The 17,693-nt window shown below is 41.8% G+C and overlaps 1 protein-coding gene across 6 annotated transcripts in view; it reads left to right on the forward strand.

Moving 5' to 3' along the window:
- Window positions 1-17,693, forward strand: part of LOC135201457 (tectonic-like complex member MKS1) — a 103,475-nt gene that overhangs the window by 21,595 nt on the left and 64,187 nt on the right. For 3 of the 6 annotated variants that reach the window (XM_064230418.1, XM_064230417.1, XM_064230415.1), the window contains exons 2-5: window positions 5,232-5,526; window positions 6,150-6,332; window positions 16,382-16,532; window positions 16,667-16,743. In XM_064230418.1, the coding sequence (XP_064086488.1) occupies window positions 5,459-5,526; window positions 6,150-6,332; window positions 16,382-16,532; window positions 16,667-16,743 (479 nt within the window). In that variant the 5' untranslated portion in view covers window positions 5,232-5,458. Of the gene's footprint in view, window positions 1-1,054; window positions 1,693-5,231; window positions 5,527-6,149; window positions 6,333-16,381; window positions 16,533-16,666; window positions 16,744-17,693 lie in introns of all 6 variants that reach the window. The other 3 variants (XM_064230416.1, XM_064230419.1, XM_064230420.1) reach the window with 3 other exon arrangements.

Genomic DNA, 17,693 nt, shown 5'->3' on the forward strand with positions numbered 1-17,693 from the left:
TTTTATTGTTGCTTAATGTGTTTATGTATTTTTATATTAATTGCTATTATTCTTTTGATACATTTTGTTACACAGATTTCATTAATGACATGTAATCATTGTACCTATATATATGTAAATTACCTTATGTTATCAACATGATTAGTTTTAAGGGTAATTTAAGCATAGTTTAATTTTATTTTACTGTGTATATGTATCTTTTTAGCAATTATATTCATTCATTTATATTTTATCTTTTATTTGAGACCTATTTTAAGTTAATTATTTTATTTTATTACTTTGTTTACTTTATATACAATCTTGTGCTGTTTCTCTGGTACGATTTCGCGCAAGCGACACGAGCTGAGCCCAGAAAAAAAAGGATTTTGACGTAAGGAAAAATCTATTTCTGGCGATTGGCTCGTGTCGCCAGCGAAATCCCACCCTACCCATCCCTTCGCTCAAGATTGTCTGCTAACTTCAGGATGGCCACCAGAGGCGCAGCAGTCGGCAGCATGGGATGGAGTAGTAGTAGTACGAGCTGCTCACTCTGTGGGACGGCTCCCCTCTTGGAGGGTTTTGTAGTGGGAGATTTCTATTGGCATTTGGCTCGTGGTAGTGGTCTCACTCGCCTAGTGTTCATACCGACACCCTCCTAGAGGGTGAGCGAGTCAGTTATACTGACCTTTTTCTTTATTTTATTTATTCTCTGGTATGTGTTAGTACATTTACCCTAGAAATAATAGATTAAAGGATATTTCGCTGGCGACACGAGCCAATCGCCCAGAAATAGATTTTTCCTTACGTCAAAATCCTTTTGTTGACCTTTTTTTTTTTATTTCTTTTCTTGAGAACAGAGAAAAGCTATCTATCTGTGGTTTGACAGTACAACAGGAGATTGTTGATCACTGACATTTAAGGGATAATTGTGATATTGTTTCAGTCCTAGAGTAAGGAAAACTACAAGCAGAATAATCAAATTTTAAACTCCTACTGATAGTATACAATGCACTTTTTGCCCTGTAACAGGTGAATATGGAAATGAAAATGACAAGATTACATTTTTACCTTTCAGCATGACTTTACAGCTGCAATGTTTAGAATGGTATAATCTGGAGTGTCAAGGCTGTGTACACTTAACTTGGCTGTCCACCCTGATCTGGACATCTTAAAGTTCAAAAGGTCATTTACACTTCATGTTTAGTAACATAAAATCTTCAGTGAATGAATGAAAACCAGAAACTATCACTGAATGTCAGGAGCCTCTTTTGGAGTGAAGTTATGAATGATTTTAGGAACTTTCCTTTGATTCATGAAAAAATAAAGAAAATTTTGCAGATTTAAGGGAAGTTGGCTGAGGACTAGATGAAGAAGTGGAAAAAAACCTTGAAGATTGTACAAAGGTCTTAAGAAACAAAACTGGAAGAACATTAAATCATCAGAAGACAGTGACCAAAAGATCTGAAGAAGAAGAATCATTGTATGCATTTGCAATGTGAACATCACAGAGATTTTTTGGAACGTAACTTAAAAATCACTTAGCTTCACCAAATATTTACAACCCCTACATCACCATCGTGATAAATTAAAAATAGCTGGAAAGCAACTTCCTATAAAAGTGTTTCTTGAGACTAGACCAGGACAAAAGAAACCTTAATCAACTTTAGCTCCTGATGTTCTGAAATTCCACCGAACTCTTACATACATCCTGAGGTAAACACCATTGATTTTTCGTACTCCTAACAGTGTAAAAAAAAATATTGGCTTTTTCTGCTCCTTTATTTTTGAATTATCTTAGCTTACCCAAGGCAGATGAACCTACCGATATATCATCAGAAGATTCCCAGCCATCACATTTACATTTTTCTCACCTTTTCTCAGTAAAGAAGTACATTACAGTACAGCAATGTATCCATAGATAGTGTGGATGAATACTGAAAACAATTGTGGAGGGAGGGTGGGCATTGCTATCTCTTCTTTGTGATTTATTTTTATTGATATAATTTTTACCATGCAGTATTTAAAAAAGTAGCATATGTGCTTCAACATTGAATAGGTATAATTGCAAATGGAGTTTGCTGTCAAATGGATTGGAATCAGTTCCTTATGTAACTTACTTTACATTCCCTCAACAACAATAATCTGCAATGAATACATACAGTATATCCCAGTTTGAAACCTGAGCACAGGTATTAATCCTGTGACTATACCATAACAAGTTGTGATATGTCTCTTATCATCTCTATACTTTTAGGTGCTGTATAAATTGTAGTTGGTTGCATTCGCTCCATGTTCCCTTGGTTGCATTTGCTCCATGTTCCCTGTGCAGTAGTGCCTCAGGATACAAAATTAATCCGTTCCGAAGCGGCTTTCATAACCTGATTTTTATAATAAAGCAAAATTGACCAATAAACAATGAAATACAACAATTTGGACCATTCAGTGCCTAACTTGAACTACATATACATACGTACTACTAATAAGTACTACATACCTGTAAATAAAGTGTATTAGTGTACATGGTACAAGAAATACTGTACGTACATACGTATGTAGTAAAATGTGGAACCTTACCTTTCGAGTGAGGCGATCTCCGAAAGTGGCGACAGAGGAGGAGGACAAATGGCAGAAAACATGGAACACGTGGCGACAGAGGAGGAGGACAGATGGCAGAAAACATGAACACTTAACTTTACGAAACACACAAAAAAAAATGGCAGAAAATATTAACACTAAACTTTACGAAACACATCAACAAATGGCAGAAAACATTAACTCTCAACTTTTCCAAAAACTTAAAATTGAATTTCTTTTTTTTTTTCTTTTTTGATTTTTACATTTTATTTACTTTTATGCTTTATGTTTTTTGCAAAATTTCAATTTCTTCACCACTTTCAACTTTGTTTTTTTGTATCACTTGGATCTTCCTGTTTGCATACTCCTACTAAAGGCTTCTTTAAAAAATAACTATCCAAGGAAGATTGCTTCTGCCTGCTTTTCACAATGTTTCTGAAACGACTCAGGCAAACGTTATTGAACTGCACAAGCATACGACCTGTGTAAGCCTTTTCGGGGTGTCTCTTTTCTACAAATGATTGCACTTTATGAAAAGCAGCTAGAGCATCCTTAATTTCTGCCGTTGTCATAGGGTCGTCCTCCTTGCCGCTGCTAGAGAACTCTTCTTGAACGACGTTATGTTGTATGGCCTCCAACTCCTTCAGGTCATCCGTTGTACGCTCCTCTTGGTGCTCCTCGAGAAGGTCATTGATGTTGTCCTCATCGACGACCAGCCCCATGGACCTGCCGAGAGCAATGATCTTGTCAAGATCTGGTTGCAAAACAGTTTCAGGATCGTCAACTGTTTCTGAATCTGCATCAGCTTCGCCCACGTCGAATCCCTCGAAGTCTTGGGCGGATACGGCATCAGGCCAAAGTTTCCTCCACGAAGAATTCAAGGTTCGCCTCGAAACTTCCTGCCAAGCTTGATCGATGAGTCGGATGCATATGACGATATTGAAATGCTCCTTCCAAAATTCACGCAAGGTGAGGTTTGTGGTATTGGTGATGTCGAAACATCTCTTGAAAAGATGTTTCGTATACAGCTTCTTGAAGTTCGATATCACTTGCTGCTCCATGGGCTGGAGGAGAGGGGTGGTGTTAGGCAGAAGATAAAGAACCTTGATGAAAGAATACTCCGCTAGGATATCTTTCTCGAGGCCAGGAGGGTGAGCAGGGGCATTGTCCAACAGCAGCAGACATTTCAGAGGGAGGCGCTTCTCTTCCAAGAATTTCTTCACTGTCGAGCAGAAACACAGATTTACCCACTTGGTGAACAAAAGTCTCGTTACCCAGGCTTTCGCATTAGCCCTCCACGTCACTGGAAGCTTCTCCATTAGCACTTTGTGGGCCTTGAAGGCTCGAGGAGTCGCCGAATGATAGACAAGTAGGGGCTTGACTACAATCCCCACTGGCATTGGAACATAGTGTGAGCGTAAGCCTGTCTTTCATAGGGTTATGCCCGGGTAGCTTCTTCTTGTCCTCCGTGATGTATGTCTGACAAGGTATTTTTTTCCAAAAAAGGCCAGTCTCATCACAGTTGAAGACTTGCTGAGAACTGTAGCCTTCGTTGATTGTCATCTCATCGAACGTCTTAATAAAGGCTTCGGTCGCTTTCGTGTCTGAGCTGGCCGCCTCCCCATGCCGCACCACCAAATGGATGCCAGTCTGTTTCCGGAATTTTTCAAACCACCCACAAGAAGCCTTGAAGTCTGGGGTTGGCGTCGATGTCCCTTCTCCTCCTCCGTCTTCGGCCTGGGCAATCAAATCGCCAAAAATAGCGCTGGCCTTGTGGCAGATTGCAGTCTGGGTTATCGTTTCGCCAGCGATTTCTGTGTCTTTTATCCATACAAGAAGCAGCCTCTCCATCTCATCATGCACGTGGCTCCTCTTGTTGGACAAAATAGTCACGCCCTTGGAAGGTGTAGCTGCTATGATGGCCTCCTGCTTAAGGATGGTGCCTATCGTCAACGGATTTCGGCCGTATTCCTTAGCGATCACACTCAACCGCATGCCAGCTTCATACTTCTTGATTAGCTCCATCTTTGTCTCCATAGAAAGTATCCTCATCTTTCCGTGAACTTCAGCAACTTTCTAGGGACCCATGGCTATACGTACGTAATTAAGTTACCAATTAAGTTCTCACACAACACGATAAAGTACAAAGCGAAATCACTTACGCAAATTTACATTAACAAACGAAATCGTATATGTGAACGAACGAATTCTGCATGCGTACGATAACGCTGGTGCGATGGAGTGGCCGAACGACGCCTTTACGTAGAGCGTGATGGGGTAGATACTGACCAGTAGGAGAGCAGGATCTTACAGCAGTGACTAGCATTAGGAACCAATGGGAGAGTGGGAGGATGGTGGCGAGTCTACAGAGCTAGAGGCGTGCGAGTTTTAAAATTGTTCTCGGAGGTCCAGGCGAATCTCGGGACTTTACAGTAACACCCTTTTGTAACCTGAATTATTTTTGTAGGCAGAGGCAAAAAAATCTTCGTCTTTGCTTTCGTAACTTGAATTTTTCGTAAGTTGGGACTTTTGTATGTCGAGGTTCCACTGTATTATTTGTAAAGTAATTTTGCTTTTTTTTTCATACAAAATTGTTAAGAGCTGATTACTTTTGAACTATTTTCTATGTTTGAGGTTGCTAAATTCACAGATTTTGGCTAATCATGTTTTTTTACCAGGTTATTGCTCCAGGCCAAGGAAGTATCAGATATGAAAAGGTTAAGCAACTTCCTTGGTGTGGTGGAATGTTTTTGACATTCAAGAACAAGAAAGAAGAGGGATGATTTAAATCTGTTGGCCTGCAGCTTGGGTATGAGTGGAGAGCTTCCAGTACAAATTTACGACCAGCATAGGTGCCATGGGTTGCTGACGTTAGTTCCTGTCACTTAGAAATCTGAGGGGCAACATGGAACCTAGGTGTGATAGTTGTGCCTTCTATTTCACAAAAGAAGACATAAAGAATCTGAAAATTAGGTAAGAAATTTTGTTGATTGTGAAAAATTTATATTAAATGTATAGTATGTAGTTTTCTTTTGAGATGTAGGCATTCTGCCCTTTCCACTTCATTTTTATGGTACCACATTCATACTGAAGTGCAGATGGGCCCAAATACAAAGGCAGCTGTCTAAATTGTTTAAAGGCTTGACATTTATTTATGATATCATAGCTTCAAGAGAGCTTGAATATGCTGCTTTTATGCTAGATGTCAAACAAGAACCTTTACAGTGGTTTTGATCGCAGGAATGTACAATAAGGTATTTACTGTGCTTCCACAATTTTTTACAGATGATAAAAAAATTGACTGCTAACCTGACATGATAGAAGATGATAATAAGCACTTCATTCTGTCATATTTTTCTGTGTACAGTTCATTACTTGCAGAGTTTCTTTAGGTATAGTGTATCAGTATTTGAATTTGGGTTTTATACCATGCATTTAGATATTTACTCTGAAAAATTTGTTAGCTTTTGTTTTTCAAAACCTGATATTTGTCATGTTTTATTGCATATTTTATCGCATATTTTGTAGTGGTAGCAAAGCTTATTTCAACATTCCCATACAGTAATATGGTATTAATAGAAATCTTTTTATTATAGAGTCATTTTGCAGCAGTTGACAGGAACTCAGCTGGTTGATGCCTCCCCTAGAGTAGTTGAAGGAACAGCTGGGGGAGACCTTACACTTAGCAATTTTATCCCTTTGTCTACTTTCTCTGCATCGTCTTCAGAGAGATCAAATAAGCAACAGCAACTTATAGTGTGGCAACAGAAAATACTAAGGTTTGATAATGGTGCATTTTTGTACATGAACTTCCCTGCCAGATATATACATAGCTTACGACTCTGACATCACGACAGAAAATTCAAAACTCGCGGCACACGCTACAGGTAGGTCAGGTGATCTACCGTACCCGCCGCTGGGTGGCAGGTGTAAGAACCAACCCCCCCTTTCCAGTCAGATTTTTCTCTGTCGCCGGCTTAACAGCACCTGTTGTTAAGTCCTCTCGATAGTGGATTTATTCTCGTCGCCGACGATTCTTGGATTGACTTTTTTGGTGATGTACCCTTTGTTCGTTAGCTTGGCATACGCTATTTTGGATAGTTTTTTGAATTGTTCTTTGTTTATTTCTCGTTATGGCTGATTCTGAACTTAAGAAATCTTCTATGTTTAGAGTATGTTCGAAGAGTAAATGTAAGGTGAGGCTTCCTAAAGCCTCTTTAGACCCTCACAGTGTGTGTATGAACTGTAGAGGGAATGAATGTTCTTTTGTTAACCCTTGTCAAGAGTGTGAAAGGTTGGATGATGACGAATGGAAGTCTCTTTCTTCCTACTTAAGGAAGTTAGAGAAGGATAGAGCGCGTAAGGCTTCATCCAGGAGTTCAAGTAGGTCGCTTGTTAGCGAACTTGATGTTGAGAACCCAAATGTAGACGTAGTTCCTTCTCCTGTTTCAGCCCCTGCTCCTAGCTTTGAACCCGAAGATTCATGTTCGGAGAATGCAGTAAGGAGTAACGAGAGCAAAGTACACTCTTCTAAAGGTAAGAGTGACAGTGAAAGTGATAAGTGCAGTGTCCCTAGTGCAGTGGAGGGTGCGTCTGACCGGCTCACTAACGCTTCTAGGCCTAGACCTCTTCCAGACTCCCAGACCCAGTGGAGGAGAAAAGTCGAAAGCCGCAGGAAGGTTAGGGAGAACCCCCACCGGTCAGGCGTTCCCTCGGCAGATCCTGTTGCTCGCTCCCAGGCTGCCTTGGATAGAGCCAAGAAAGAAGTGTTGAAACAGTGCTTCTTGTCTTCTTCGTCTCCTTCTCCTAAGCGTAGATGGAGCGCGTCGGAGTCATCGCGCCCTCTCAAGAGAGCTTGGAAGGATCCTTGCGCCCTTCCCTCCAGCCCCGAATCCTTCTCAGAAGAACCAGAGATCGAGCGTAAGAGAGCCAGGAGAGCTCAAGGATCCTCTTCTCCTTTCTACGCTCGGGCTTCTACTCCTACCGAAGAGTTCGAGAGATCGCCAGCGTGCATCTTGGCTGGCCTACAGGGGCAGATTTCTGCTTTAGCCAACTCTTTGGCGGGGAGTTCTCATCGTCGGAAGGACATCTCCCTACCGGTGAAGAAGTCAAAGAAGGATTCTGCGGATTTTTCGCCTAATGCAGGAAAAGTGCAAGAGCCTCGCAGCAGAGCCTCTTTCATTAACCCCTTCAAAGACTTATTTTTTCAACATAATGTTTCAAAAAGAATCTAATTGTTTTATTGAATTAAATTAAAATATAACTTGTTTAGACTCTATTCTAATTTGATTTCAACAGAAAATGGTGATTATTTTATGTAAAATTGTTATTTTTAGAAACTCCACTTGAGACCTTTTTATGGCCAATAACGAGTTATCTCGTATAAATTATAATCATTTTATTCTATCACGAGATATCTCGTATGCTTCGTTTTAGTAATTTTGATAATAGGAATTGAATAAAAATCATATTGATGCTTGATAACTTTTTATTTTTCCACTTCATTTTGATAAAAGTATTTTTTCATTTCATTTGAATAAAAAAAAAAAAATTTCACCATTAGAATAAACAAAATCATATATTTCTCTTCATTTGGGTAAAAAAAAAAAAAAAAAAAAAAATCACTTCACATAAACCAGTGTATTTCCCAATCATTTTGTATGGTATGATTTGAAGCAGGGGGTTATACACAGACTAACTTCACATATCTCACACATGTAGCGAGACTCTCGTCTGATCGGTTTTCCATTATTATCCCTTTTCTTAGAGCAAACAACACATTGCCTTGTAGGAAATTTCTTTTTGGGGGTAGGAGGAATGTCAATTGGAAAATGCCTTCCTGAATAGCGGGTAGGATTCGCTGAAATAGATGGTCTACCTGGTCTTGTTTGAGGGATTTCAGCATGATACTTCTTCAGAGTTGAATCAATTATTTCCAACCTGAATTTGAGAGATGAACAGCAATTTTCATTACTCATCTTGAAACACTGATATGCATTCCAAACTTATCCACACCACCCATTGTGTGGTTATAGTCTACTACAACTTTGGGCTTCTTTTTCGTACCTCTCCTACTCGCAATTTCAACTTCATCACCATTGTGAACTGTGGAGAGTAGAACAACATCTTTTTTATCCTTCCATCTCATGGCCATAACTTTACCTCTACGATAAGCAGACATTTCCCCCTTCTTCAACTTTTCAGTTTTCAATGAAACTGGCAGGTCTTTTCGATTTATTCTAACAGTGCCATAGCAATCTGTTCTACATTTTACTAGAATATCCACTAACTCAGGACTGGTGTAATAATTGTCTATTGTAAGGCAATAGCCTTTATTCAAAAGAGGTTTCAGTAAAGTCATTACAACCTGTGAGGATTTAGGCAATTCATTGAAATCCTGGTCGAATTGTGTTCCTTTACCTACATAAATCAAAAAACTCCACACATATCCTGTACTCGCTTCACATAACATAAAGAACTTTATGCCGAATCTTGATCTCTTCAATGGGATATATTGTACCCATCCCAATCTTCCTTTATATAGCAAGAGACTCTCATCAATTGAAATATCTCTTTGTGGGGTGTAGACAGTTCTAAATTTATTTTCTAAGTGCACATAAATAGGATATATCTTATTCAGTTTGGGATTAGGATGCGAATTTGCATCGTATGCTTCATTATCAGAAAAATGCAGGTACTGCCTGATTTTCTTGTATCTTTTTGAAAGGCATAGTTTCAGCAAAATTGGGGTTCTAAGAAGTGGATTTTTAGACCAATACAAGGATTCTTCTGGCTTCTTCACAATTGCTTTCAAAGTATTTAGTGCTAAGAAAACTCTGAGTTCAGGTGGAGTTACAGGATGCCACGTATTTGGGTCTGCATTGCATTGCTCAGCAAATCTATTGGTTTCAGTGCAAATAAGTTCAATCAGTTCATCATCAAAAAATACATGGAAAAAATCTAAAGGCGACATACTTTCAATATTCCCTGGGATATTGAGACCTGTTGTTCCTGTGAATGGAAATCGAGGGGGTGGAGGGGCAGTAGAATCTGCGATTCTCCTCCATTGTGTTTCATCCATTACTGTATCTGTATCTGTATTGGTATCGCTGTCATCGTCACTGGAATCATCCAAGCTTGAATCGTCGCCTTCTGAGCCAGAACTTTCAAGCTCTGTAAATGATTCCTCAGTATCACTGTTGTCATGGTAATTTGCCATAACTGGGCTAAAATAAAAAATAAATAAAAGGCTAGAATAATAAATAAATAGTCAAGATACTAACAAATTACTCGACAATATATCATATAAACAGTCTAAAATAAAAAAAAAAGAACAAAAAAAAAGAACAATGAAACTTACCTAAAACGTGAAAATGAAGAAATACAGAAGATTCTAAAAGTCACCACTGGAGAGCTAGTAAAATAGTGCGTACTCATCGTAAAAAAAGGAAAAAAAAAATCCTTGGAAAAAATTATACTTGACGTATCACAAAATGGTCAAGAGACAAACAAACGACACGAAATCATCATAATAAGTCAATAATATAACATATAAACAGTCTTAGATGATAAATAAACAACCAAATTTACTTAGAACTGGCGAAAATACGATATAAAATACGTACAAACGAACGAAGAACCTCTCAAGATCACCGGTTACTCTATATACCACAAAATACTCATGGGGTTAGCTAACAAGACACAACAGCAACACGATGAATCAATAATATAACATATAATCAGTCTATGATGACAAATAATGCAACCAAACTTACCTAATTAGGCAAAAATATGCAAAAAACAAAAAAAACAAAGGTCAAAGATGGCAGCTGAAGTGCTACTAATGACGTGTCGTCTGCGCGAAAAAATACAGAAAATTATCGTTGGTAACTCACGACTTCCAGCAGCAAATACCACTGCCAAACGTATGATATAGGACGAGATATCTCGGAGAAGCCTGCTGTAACAATACTGAGCCACGAGAAATCTCGTATTAGCCCAATATTCACGTTTAACTTTTCAACGAGATATCTCGTGGTAAGTCCAGAATTTTTAGCACACTGATAACGATATATCTCGGGTTAATCTTGTAAGGGGTTAAAGAGAGACTCAGTCGCTCTCCAAGTAGGCGCTCCCCTCAAGCAAGTAGACGTAAGGATCTTGACAGGCGCTCTTCTCCTGAACTCCGCTCCCCTAGTCTTAGGGAGGATAGGACTCGCTCTCCGAAGACTCGCTCTTCTTCTTGTAAACGTCAGAGTTTGACAAGAATAAGGAGTCTCGTTCTGTCCAGGATCGCAGTAGGCGCTCTTCACCTGGAAGCCGCTCTCCTCTGCATAGGCGCACGGAGACTAGTAGGCGCTTTTCTCCGGATTTTGTTTCTTCGCCTGAGATTCGTTCGCCTTCTGCCAAAATCAGAGAAGATAGTAGGCGCAAGGAGCCTAGCAAGAGACAGACTAGATTATCGCCTTCTTGCGAGCGCACTCGTTCAGACAGACACTCATTACCTTGCAAACGCTTTGCGTCTGATAGACGTTCTTCTTCGGAAGACTTTTCACTTTGTGACAGGCGCCAAGAGCCTGACAAGCGAGTTGGATTGGACAAGCGCCAAGGGCCTGACAAATGCTTAGAACGTGATAGGCGCCTAGAGCCTAGCAGGCGTAAGTTTCCTGATAGGCGCTCTCCTCATACTAGGAGCCCTTCAGTTGTCTCTGACAAGGATTTGGACAGACGCGCCTCCTCTAGCAGGCGCTCTTTTAGTAGGCGCTCTCCCAGTAGGTGCTCTCCCTACAGGCGCTCTCCCTACAGGCGCTCTCCCTACAGGCGCTCTCCCAGTAGGAGGCGCTCTCCCGACAGGCGCTCTCCCAGCAGGCGCTCTCCCAACAGGCGCTCTCCCAGCAGGCGCTCTCCCAGTAGGAGTTCTCCTGGTAGGCGCTCTCCTAGGAAAAGCTCTCCTATAGGCAGCCGATCGTCCAAACGTCTTTCTTCGGAAGAAGGACATGGTGCTTCTGAGGAAGATCTTCCGAAGGATTCTTCAGGTTCCTGTTACAAGAGATTGACTGAACTCCTCTTGCAAGAATTTGGAGAGTCTCTTTCGGCGGTTGCACCTCCTTCTCCACCTTCATTGTTTTCTACAGCTAAAACTTTGAAGACGTCGTCGGTGGTGAAAATGAAACCTACGGTGTCAATGAAGAAAGCGCTCAAGAGCTTCGAAGATTGGTTGGTCTCCAAGGAGGAGAAGGGGAAGACAGTTTTTTCCTTCCCACTTTCCAAACTTACCGGAAAGATGGGATTCTGGTACGAGTCGGGGGAACCTTTGGGTTTGACTCTTCCAGCTTCTGCAGACTCGGACTTCTCTTCGTTGGTGGATTCCGCACGGCGTTCGGCGCTTAATTCAGCTAAGACGACGTGGAGAATGTGCGAACTCGACCACCTTCTGAAGGGAATGTTCAGGGTGCTGGAAGTGTTTAACTTCCTCGACTGGACCCTAGGAGTCTTAGCTAAGAAGACGAGGGATCAAGACTCTTTATCTCCGGAAGATTTACATTCTGTATTGTCTTGCATGGACAAGGCAGTGAGAGACGGTTCTGGAGAGATAGCTTCGCTTTTCGGGGCAGGAGTTGTTAAGAAGAGGGCAGTTTTCTGCTCCTTTTTAACTAAAGCGGTGTCGCACGCGCAGAGATCGTCGCTGTTGTTTGCTAAGCTTTCCCAGCAACTCTTCCCCAAGAAGATCATAAACGACATTTCCAACGCTCTTTCTGCTAAAGCGACGCAAGATATGTTGGCTCGCTCAGCGAGAATTCCTAAGGCTTCTTTTCAACCTAAGGCGAAGAAGGAGGCTTCGATCAAGCAAGAGCCCTTTCGAGGAGGCCCTTCTTCCCGCGCTTCTTCCTCCAGAGGAACAAGACCTCCTAGAAGAGGAAGGACCTTCTCTCGTTCTATCAGAGCAAAGAAATAGTACGAGTGTCCTCCAGACTGCAGTAGGTGCCAGACTGCTGTGTTTTGCAGACGTCTGGGCACAGAAGGGGGCGGACAACTGGTCCCTCTCTATAATCAAAAAGGGGTACCTCATTCCCTTCGTGTCGAGACCTCCTTTGACCACCACACCAAGGGAGTTAGTGGCCAGGTACAAAGACCCTCATATGAATCAGGCCCTTGCTCTAGCAGTAGAGCTGATGCTGGAGAAGCAAGCGATAGAGATGGTGCAGGACCCTCATTCCGCGGGTTTCTACAACCGTCTTTTTCTTGTGCCCAAGAACTCAGGAGGATGGAGACCGGTTCTGGACGTAAGCGCCCTGAATGTCTTTGTGAAGAAGAGAAGGTTTACGATGGAGACGACATCCTCAGTATTAGCCGCCCTTCGTCCAGGGGACTGGATGGTGTCACTAGACCTTCAGGACGCTTATTTTCATGTGCCAATCCATCCTTCTTCGCGCAAGTTCCTGAGATTCATGTGGAAAGGGAAAGTGTTTTAGTTCAGGGCTTTGTGCTTCGGCCTCTCTACAGCCCCTCAAGTCTTTACAGGGCTGATGAAGAACGTAGCCCAATGGCTTCATCTCGAAGGAGTGAGGGTGTCCCTTTACTTGGACGATTGGCTGATCAGGGCCAAATCGAAGCAGAAATGTCTGGAGGACCTTCACATCACTCTGACCTTAGCGAATTCTCTGGGTTTACTGATAAACTTCGAGAAATCACAGCTAATCCCCAGCCAAGATCGTATTTATCTGGGGATTCGGATGGTTTCTCAGGTTTTTCGGGCTTTTCCATCCCCGGAAAGGATCAATCGTTGTGCAGAGAAGGTCGCAACCTTTCTGGAGAAAGATGTATGCACAGCGAGGGAGTGGATGAGTCTGTTGGGGACACTCTCCTCGCTGGAGCAATTCGTTTCTCTAGGGAGGTTGCACCTCCGACCCCTACAGTTCTTCCTGAATCAGAACTGGAATCGGGGTGCTCAGAACCTAGATTTTGTATTCAAAATCATGAACGAGATAAAAGAGGATCTCCGATGGTGGGCAAACCCTCTTCTTTTCAAGGAAGGCATTTCCTTACGGTTGAAAAACCCCGACCTAGTCTTATTTGCAGACGCATCGGACAAAGGTTGGGGAGCGACTCTAGGATCCAGAGAAGTGTCAGGCACCTGGATGGGGGAACAGGTGTCCTGGCATATAAACAAAAAAGAGCTCATGGCGATTTGGTTAGCCCTCAAGGAGTTCGAACCTCTCGTTCAGAAGTCTTCAGTTCAGGTCAACTCGGACAACACCACAGCCCTGGCATACATTCGGAAACAAGGGGGGACTCACTCATTCTCCCTGTACGAAACAGCAAGAATGCTCCTCTTATGGTCGGAGGAAAGGGAGATAAGTCTCCTCACCAGGTTCGTACAGGGAGAAAGAAATGTCAGAGCAGATCTGCTCAGCAGAAGAAACCAAGTCCTTCCCTCAGAATGGACCCTTCACTCGGACGTATGCCAGGGACTGTGGAAGCTCTGGGGCAGACCTCATCTGGACCTCTTCGCAACTGCCAGGAACGCGAGGATAGACCTGTACTGCTCACCAATTTCAGACCCGAAAGCAGTAGCGGTAGACGCGTTCCTGTTGGACTGGAGCAACCTAGACCTTTATGCGTTTCCTCCTTTCAAGATTCTAGGGGAGAGACTAAGGAAATTCTCAGCATCAGAAGGAGCAAGGATGACCTTGATAGCTCCATTCTGGCCCGCCCAAGACTGGTTCACAGAGGTACTGGAATGGTTGGTAGATGTTCCAAGATCCCTGCCACTAAGAGTCGATCTGCTCAAACAGCCCCACTTCGACAGGTTTCACAAGAACCTCCACGCTCTCAGTCTGACTGGATTCAGACTATCAAGAGTCTGGTCAGAACTAAGGGGTTTTCGTCAAAGTCTGCAAGAGCAATTGCCAATGCACGGAGACCTTCCACTTCCAAGGTCTACCAGTCGAAGTGGGATGTTTTTCGACGTTGGTGCAGGAATCAGAACGTTTCCTCCTCCGGTACCTCTGTGACCCAGATAGCAGATTTTCTTATTTTCCTGAGGGAAAAATGCGGTTTGGTAGTCTCTACCATTAAGGGCTACAGGAGTATGCTATCTTCTGTGTTCAGACACAGGAGATTAAACATCTCTGAAGATAAGGATCTGCATGATTTAATCAAGTCGTTTGAGACTTCTAAAGGGAACTCTGGTTTAACACCAAGCTGGAACCTGGATGTAGTGCTTTCGTTCTTAAGATCCGCTAGATTCGAACCTCTCCATTCAGCTTCCTTCAGAGATCTTACTATGAAGACCTTGTTTCTCTGCGCTTTAGCTTCGGCTAAGAGAGTAAGCGAACTGCAAGCTTTGGAAGGAGAGGTTGGGTTCCAAGGAGACTCAGCTGTGTGTTCGTTTCTCCCGTCCTTCTTGGCCAAGAATGAAAACCCCTCTTCACCTTGGCCCAGGAGCTTCAAAATTAAAAGCTTATCCTCTCTAGTTGGATCAGAAGAGGCGAGGACCCTTTGCCCTGTAAGGAGCTTAAAGTTTTATCTCCAGAAGAAGAAACAGCTTAGGGCTAACTCAGACTTCCTATGGTGTTCCGTAAGAGACCCTAATAGGCCCTTATCAAAGAACGCCCTTTCATTCTTTATAAGGAACCTTATCAAAGAAGCTCACGCATCTTGTGACCAAGATCAGTTTAGACTTCTTAAAGTCAAGGCACATGAGGTAAGGGCCATCTCTACGTCTTTGGCTTTCAAGAAGAACATGTCCCTACAAAACCTCATGAAGACGACTTATTGGAGGTGTTAGTCAGTCTTTGCCAACCACTACCTGAAAGACGTAAGGATTATGTATGAGAAGTGCTTTGGGTTAGGCCCGTACGTATCGGCGGATTCAGTGCTGGGGCAGGGAGCTGAAGCATATCCTTTTTAAATATTTTCCCTTATTGTATTTGTCTTTTATTCGTGTTTTTTTGGTTTGTGGGAAGGAGGATGCAGGAGGCACCTCCCTCTTTCGTAGTATTAACATTTGTATTTGGTTAGGTGATCGTTTTGTGCTTGAAGCTCCTTGCAAGGGTAGTGGACAGGCTCTGTCATTTAAGTGGGTTGATCCCCATTGACTGATCCTAACTGGATTCTGCCAAGTAAGAGGAGTCAGTTCCTATTGGTAGAACCAAAGAGTTTTTCAGCTATAGGTCACGCCCTCGCTGTAACTCTTCAGGCAACGCAGACTTGTAGACAGTAACTACGAAGTCTTCTGCCTAAATCAGGTAAGAACCAAGGGTATTTTTTACTTTAACATATGTTATTTCCCCTTTCTCTGGACTTTTAAGTCTCTCTCCCTCCACCAAGGGTGTCAATCAGCTATGCATATATCTGGCAGGGAAGTTCATGTACAAAAATGATATTGTTAGTATACAATAAAGTTTTGTACATAGTACTTACCTGGCAGATATATACGATTGATGGCCCTCCCAGCCTCCCCTCAGGAGACAAGTGGAAGAGAAAAATCTGACTGGAAAGGGGGGGTTGGTTCTTACACCTGCCACCCAGCGGCGGGTAAGGTAGATCACCTGACCTACCTGTAGCGTGTGCCGCGAGTTATGAATTTTCTGTCGTGACGTCAGAGTCGTAAGCTATGTATATATCTGCCAGGTAAGTATGTACAAAACTTTATTGTATACTAACAATATCATTTTTATAATTTCATATTATTTTTTGCACAGACTGATCTTGGATCCTAATTTAGTACCTCACCTCTATTCAATTTTGTATGAAACAAAGGACCACTCTATGTTATTAATGGGTGAAGCATACATATTGTTTTTATTTGCTATTCTCCCAACAGTGCCAGTGAAGTTCACGAGTACAGCAGGTCAATTTATGCAAACAACTCAAAGTACAGAGAGTGGCATGCTCAGGCTATCAAATTGAAAAAGAAAAAAGCTTGGAAGAAAAGGATCTTCACATACATTCATGAAGATGATTATCAGTCAAGAGTAAGCTGATGTTTTCTTTTCGTATTGTTTTGGTTTATTGGTTGTGGATGTATTTCATGGAACTCTTGTATATACTCTTCAGCTTTAGACATACTATCTTGATTATTTAGCAAGACTATTTATCTACCCCACAGATACATGAACCTGCATCAACATCTGAAGGGTTGGAGCCAGAAATCTTGGTTCGAAGGAGAAATAATTCTACTATTAGGTAAAGTATACAGTGGACCCCCTGCATTCTTGCACTCCGGATTTGCGGATTTCTCTTCTATACCTATCTACCCATTATTTGCAGAAAATTTGCATATTCATGGTATTTTTCTCTGAGAAATATCCACAAATTCTTTTTTTTTATTTTTTTTCATAAAATGCACTTTTTGTTATAAAACTTGAAAAACCAGGTATGAATATTTTTTGTGGTTTTTTCTTGAGTTTTAACTAACAAAATGGGCAGTTTTGTACATGGAACTTACCCAGCAGATATATACTTAGCTATAGACTCCGTCGTCCCCAACAGAAATTCGAATTTCGCGGCACACGCTGCAAGGGTAGGTCATGTGATCTTACCGCCCCTGCCGCTGGGTGGCAGGAATAGGAACGATTACCGTTCTAGAACCAGATTTTCTCTGTCGCGGTAGTGTCAACATACGTTGTTGCTACCTCCTGACTTGATTTTCGTTTTTTCATCGCCATCGACCTTCTGAGCTGTCTTTTGCAGGGAAGTACTGGGTCTTTGGTTTGGCATACGCTTTTGTTAACTTTTTAATGAATTTGGCTTCGAAATTTCGAAGAATATATTACGTGAAACTACCGAATTTTTCGGTAGACACTCGTATATTTTGCAATAAGGGAAATATTGATTTTTTTTTTTTCACTAATACGTGTATAAGTGTTAGAACTTGATGAAGGAAATATAAGATCTAACTTCCTACTTTAGGAAGTCAGAAAGCACATAACTAGATATGCTTCCTTTAGAAGCTTTAAGAGCTCTCGTACTAACGAGCAGTTAGAGTATTGACAATACTAGTAGTTGTTGCATCCTCATCACCTTCTTACTCCACAGAATCTACAAATTCATATGTGCAAATTTGAAGATAAATGGATGGAGCTCAAAAGGCGAGCTCTTAAAAGGTAAGAAGTGAATATAGTGTTCCCAGTGCA

The sequence above is a fragment of the Macrobrachium nipponense genome, chromosome 28 (assembly GCF_015104395.2).
Source record: "Macrobrachium nipponense isolate FS-2020 chromosome 28, ASM1510439v2, whole genome shotgun sequence".
In the NCBI taxonomy this organism is placed as follows: domain Eukaryota; kingdom Metazoa; phylum Arthropoda; class Malacostraca; order Decapoda; family Palaemonidae; genus Macrobrachium; species Macrobrachium nipponense.